This window comes from Oncorhynchus clarkii, chromosome 19, assembly GCF_045791955.1.
Source record: "Oncorhynchus clarkii lewisi isolate Uvic-CL-2024 chromosome 19, UVic_Ocla_1.0, whole genome shotgun sequence".
In the NCBI taxonomy this organism is placed as follows: domain Eukaryota; kingdom Metazoa; phylum Chordata; class Actinopteri; order Salmoniformes; family Salmonidae; genus Oncorhynchus; species Oncorhynchus clarkii.
The window spans coordinates 1,576,968-1,582,967 of record NC_092165.1 but is presented as its reverse complement, the minus strand read 5'-3'; the positions used below and the strand labels follow the sequence as shown (position 1 = coordinate 1,582,967).

Below are 6,000 nucleotides of genomic sequence, written 5' to 3'. Positions count from 1 at the left end.
TCTCTCCCCTCCCTCCCTCCCCTCTCTCCCCTCCCTCCCTCCCTCTCTCCCCTCTCTCCCCTCCCTCCCTCCCCCTCTCTCCCCTCTCTCCCTCTCTCCCCTCTCCCTCCCCTCTCTCCCCTCTCTCCCTCCCTCCATCTCTCCCCTCCCTCCATCTCTCCCCTCCCTCCCTCCATCCCTCCATCTCTCCCCTCCCTCCATCTCTCCCCTCCCCTCTCTCAGGGTGCCATGATGTCCATTGCTTTCAAAGAGGGTCTGAAAGTCCCGCCTCCTGCCCTCAACGAGATGATCCTGGCATCCAATCAGGACATCCGACAGGTAAATAAGGGAATGAATACTTCAAAAGATGTCGTTACCCGTGACAACCATCAATAACCGTGGCAACTGGTCTTCAGGTCCTCCACAACCTGAGCATGTGGTCGGCTAAGGACAAGGTCATGACCTACGACCGGGTCAAAGAGGACGCCAACAATGCACGCAAGGTCAGAGTCTGTCGTCTGTGTCTGTCGTCTGTGTGTGTGTGTCTGTCGTCTGTGTGTGTGTGTCTGTCGTCTGTGTATGTGTCTGTCGTCTGTGTGTGTGTGTCTGTCGTCTGTGTGTGTGTCTGTCGTCTGTGTGTCTGTCGTCTGTGTGTGTGTGTGTCTGTCGTCTGTGTGTCTGTCGTCTGTGTGTCTGTCGTCTGTGTGTGTGTGTGTGTTTAACCATGGTGTGTGTGTGTGTGTGTGTGTGTGTGTGTGTGTGTGTGTGTGTGTTCAGGACATGAAGTTGGGTCCGTTCGACGTGTGTCGGAAGGTGTTCTCCAAGGGGGAGGAGTCAGGTCACATGACGTTGATTGACAAGTCAGACTTGTTCTTCCACGATTACTCCCTGGCCCCCCTCTTCGTCCAGGAGAACTACATACATGTTAAACCTGCTGCTGCTGGGTGAGGCACACACACACACACACACACACTCAGACACACACACACACTCAGACACACACACACACTCAGACACACACACACACTCAGACACACACACACACTCAGACACACACACATACACACACACACTCAGACACACACACACACACACACACACACACACTCAGACACACACACACACTCAGACACACACACTCAGACACACACACAGACACACACACACACTCAGACACACACACACACACACTCAGACTCAGACACACACACACACACTCAGGCACATACACACGCTAAATAGATAAACAAAAATGAAATAAACAATCAGAAATGAACACTAAACTTTACTCTCACAAGTTTTCTATACATTTCAAATGTTCTGTTTTAACGATGTGCAAATAGTTGAAGTACGGAAGGGAAAAATAATTAAATATAAATATAGGTTGTGTTTACAATGCTGTTGGTGCTCCACTCGTTGCCCTGTTGTCGTGGCAACGGGCCACAAATAATGCTGCTGTGATTGGACGCTGGTATTTTACTTAAAACGCTGAACTAAAATATAAAATATCAACGACAGCGTGTAAAGTGTTGGAGCTGAAATTTTAAAGATCCCAGAAATGTTTCCCTATTCACAAATTAGCTTACGTCCCTGTTACTGAGCGTTTCTCCCTTTTGCCAAGGTAATCCATCCACCTGACCAGGTGTGGCATATCAAGAAGCTGATTAAACAGCAGGATCATTACACAGGTGCACCTTGTGCTGGGCGGGGGGGGACAATAAAAGGCCACTTTAAAATGTGCAGTTTTTGTCTCACGCCACAGATGTCTCATGCCACAGATGTCTCATGTTTTGAGGGAAATGTGCAAATGGCATGCTGACTGCAGGAATGTCCATAAGAGCTGATGCCAGATAATTTGATGTTCATTTTTCTACCATAAGCCGCTGTACGTTCAATTGGCCTCATAACTGTGGCGTCATGAGGGGCGTTTTGCTGAACGGAGTGCCCCGTGGTGGAGGCTACGGACAACAAACACGATTCAAATTGGATCTGACTTTATTTTTTAATTTAACCAGGTCGGCCATTTTTATTTATTTTTAAGTTATCTGTGACCAACATGTGAAATCCATAGATTAGGACCTCATTAATTTATTTAAATTGTCTGATTTCCTATAAACTGTAACTCAGCCTAGTGGTTGGAGCGTTGGGCCAGTAACCAAAAGGTTGCTGGATCGAATCCCCCCGAGTTGCCAAATCTGTCATTCTGCCCCCTGAACAAGGAAGTTAACCCCCCCCCCCCCACCACCTCCTCCCCACCTCTCTGATTCAGAGGGGTCGGGTTAAATCCCAAAGACACATTTCAGTTGTATAACTGACTAGGTACCCCCCTTTCAGTCCAATACATTCAGGTTGTATAACTGACTAGGTAGTTGAACACATTCAGGTTGTATAACTGACTAGGTAGTTGAACACATTCAGGTTGTATAACTGACTAGGTAGTTGAACACATTCAGGTTGTATAACTGACTAGGTAGTTGAACACATTCAGGTTGTATAACTGACTAGGTAGTTGAACACATTCAGGTTGTATAACTGACTAGGTAGTTGAACACATTCAGGTTGTATAACTGACTAGGTACCCCCCTTTCAGTCCAATACATTCAGGTTGTATAACTGACTAGGTCCCCCCCTTTCAGTCCAATACATTCAGGTTGTATAACTGACTAGGTACCCCCCTTTCAGTCCAATACATTCAGGTTGTATAACTGACTAGGTAGTTGAACACATTCAGGTTGTATAACTAACTAGGTACCCCCCTTTCAGTCCAATACATTCAGGTTGTATAACTGACTAGGTACCCCCCTTTCAGTCCAATACATTCAGGTTGTATAACTGACTAGGTACCCCCCTTTCAGTCCAATACATTCAGGTTGTATAACTGACTAGGTAGTTGAACACATTCAGGTTGTATAACTGACTAGGTAGTTGAACACATTCAGGTTGTATAACTGACTAGGTACCCCCCTTTCAGTCCAATACATTCAGGTTGTATAACTGACTAGGTAGTTGAACACATTCAGGTTGTATAACTGACTAGTTACCCCCCTTTCAGTCCAATACATTCAGGTTGTATAACTGACTAGGTAGTTGAACACATTCAGGTTGTATAACTGACTAGGTACCCCCCTTTCAGTCCAATACATTCAGGTTGTAAAACTGACAAGGTAGTTGAACACATTCAGGTTGTATAACTGACTAGGTACCCTCCTTTCAGTCCAATACATTCAGGTTGTATAACTGACTAGGTACCCCCCTTTCAGTCCAATACATTCAGGTTGTATAACTGACTAGGTACCCCCCTTTCAGTCCAATACATTCAGGTTGTAAAACTGACTAGGTAGTTGAACACATTCAGGTTGTATAACTGACTAGGTAGTTGAACACATTCAGGTTGTATAACTGACTAGGTAGTTGAACACATTCAGGTTGTATAACTGACTAGGTACCCCCCTTTCAGTCCAATACATTCAGGTTGTATAACTGACTAGGTTCCCCCCTTTCAGTCCAACACATTCAGGTTGTATAACTGACTAGGTACCCCCCTTTCAGTCCAATACATTCAGGTTGTATAACTGACTAGGTAGTTGAACACATTCAGGTTGTATAACTGACTAGGTAGTTGAACACATTCAGGTTGTATAACTGACTAGGTAGTTGAACACATTCAGGTTGTATAACTGACTAGGTAGTTGAACACATTCAGGTTGTATAACTGACTAGGTAGTTGAACACATTCAGGTTGTATAACTGACTAGGTACCCCCCTTTCAGTCCAATACATTCAGGTTGTATAACTGACTAGGTCCCCCCCTTTCAGTCCAATACATTCAGGTTGTATAACTGACTAGGTACCCCCCTTTCAGTCCAATACATTCAGGTTGTATAACTGACTAGGTAGTTGAACACATTCAGGTTGTATAACTAACTAGGTACCCCCCTTTCAGTCCAATACATTCAGGTTGTATAACTGACTAGGTACCCCCCTTTCAGTCCAATACATTCAGGTTGTATAACTGACTAGGTACCCCCCTTTCAGTCCAATACATTCAGGTTGTATAACTGACTAGGTAGTTGAACACATTCAGGTTGTATAACTGACTAGGTAGTTGAACACATTCAGGTTGTATAACTGACTAGGTACCCCCCTTTCAGTCCAATACATTCAGGTTGTATAACTGACTAGGTAGTTGAACACATTCAGGTTGTATAACTGACTAGGTACCCCCCTTTCAGTCCAATACATTCAGGTTGTAAAACTGACTAGGTAGTTGAACACATTCAGGTTGTATAACTGACTAGGTACCCTCCTTTCAGTCCAATACATTCAGGTTGTATAACTGACTAGGTACCCCCCTTTCAGTCCAACACATTCAGGTTGTATAACTGACTAGGTACCCCCCTTTCAGTCCAATACATTCAGGTTGTATAACTGACTAGGTACCCCCCTTTCAGTCCAATACATTCAGGTTGTAAAACTGACTAGGTAGTTGAACACATTCAGGTTGTATAACTGACTAGGTAGTTGAACACATTCAGGTTGTATAACTGACTAGGTAGTTGAACACATTCAGGTTGTATAACTGACTAGGTACCCCCCTTTCAGTCCAATACATTCAGGTTGTATAACTGACTAGGTTCCCCCCTTTCAGTCCAACACATTCAGGTTGTATAACTGACTAGGTACCCCCCTTTCAGTCCAATACATTCAGGTTGTATAACTGACTAGGTAGTTGAACACATTCAGGTTGTATAACTGACTAGGTACCCCCCTTTCAGTCCAATACATTCAGGTTGTATAACTGACTAGGTAGTTGAACACATTCAGGTTGTATGACTGACTAGGTAGTTGAACACATTCAGGTTGTATAACTGACTAGGTACCCCCCTTTCAGTCCAATACATTCAGGTTGTATAACTGACTAGGTAGTTGAACACATTCAGGTTGTATAACTGACTAGGTACCCCCCTTTCAGTCCAATGCATTCAGGTTGTATAACTGACTAGGTAGTTGAACACATTCAGGTTGTATAACTGACTAGGTACCCCCCTTTCAGTCCAATACATTCAGGTTGTAAAACTGACTAGGTAGTTGAACACATTCAGGTTGTATAACTGACTAGGTAGTTGAACACATTCAGGTTGTATAACTGACTAGTTACCCTCCTTTCAGTCCAATACATTCAGGTTGTATAACTGACTAGGTAGTTGAACACATTCAGGTTGTATAACTGACTAAGTCCCCCCCTTTCAGTCCAATACATTCAGGTTGTATAACTGACTAGGTAGTTGAACACATTCAGGTTGTATAACTAACTAGGTAGTTGAACACAGTCAGGTTGTATAACTGACTAGGTAGTTGAACACATTCAGGTTGTATAACTGACTAGGTAGTTGAACACATTCAGGTTGTATAACTGACTAGGTACCCCCCTTTCAGTCCAATACATTCAGGTTGTATAACTGACTAGGTACCCCCCTTTCAGTCCAACACATTCAGGTTGTATAACTGACTAGGTAGTTGAATACATTCAGGTTGTATAACTGACTAGGTCCCCCCCTTTCAGTCCAATACATTCAGGTTGTATAACTGACTAGGTAGTTGAACACATTCAGGTTGTATAACTGACTAGGTTCCCCCCTTTCAGTCCAATACATTCAGGTTGTATAACTGACTAGGTACCCCCCTTTCAGTCCAATACATTCAGGTTGTATAACTGACTAGGTAGTTGAACACATTCAGGTTGTATAACTGACTAGGTAGTTGAACACATTCAGGTTGTATAACTGACTAGGTAGTTGAACACATTCAGGTTGTATAACTGACTAGGTAGTTGAATACATTCAGGTTGTATAACTGACTAGGTAGTTGAACACATTCAGGTTGTATAACTGACTAGGTACCCCCCTTTCAGTCTAATACATTCAGGTTGTATAACTGACTAAGTACCCCCCTTTCAGTCCAACACATTCAGGTTGTATAACTGACTAGGTACCCCCCTTTCAGTCCAATACATTCAGGTTG

General features: G+C 43.6%; 1 protein-coding gene across 4 annotated transcripts in view; it reads left to right on the top strand.

Moving 5' to 3' along the window:
• Positions 1-6,000, top strand: part of LOC139374571 (replication factor C subunit 1-like) — a 57,441-nt gene that overhangs the window by 31,754 nt on the left and 19,687 nt on the right. For all 4 annotated transcript variants that reach the window (XR_011627689.1, XR_011627687.1, XR_011627688.1 and 1 more), the window contains exons 16-18: positions 223-318; positions 396-482; positions 757-923. Coding sequence is in view for 1 of the 4 variants with exons in the window: in XM_071115568.1 (XP_070971669.1) it covers positions 223-318; positions 396-482; positions 757-923 (350 nt within the window). In the remaining 3 variants the exon portion in view is untranslated. The remainder of the gene's footprint in view (positions 1-222; positions 319-395; positions 483-756; positions 924-6,000) is intronic.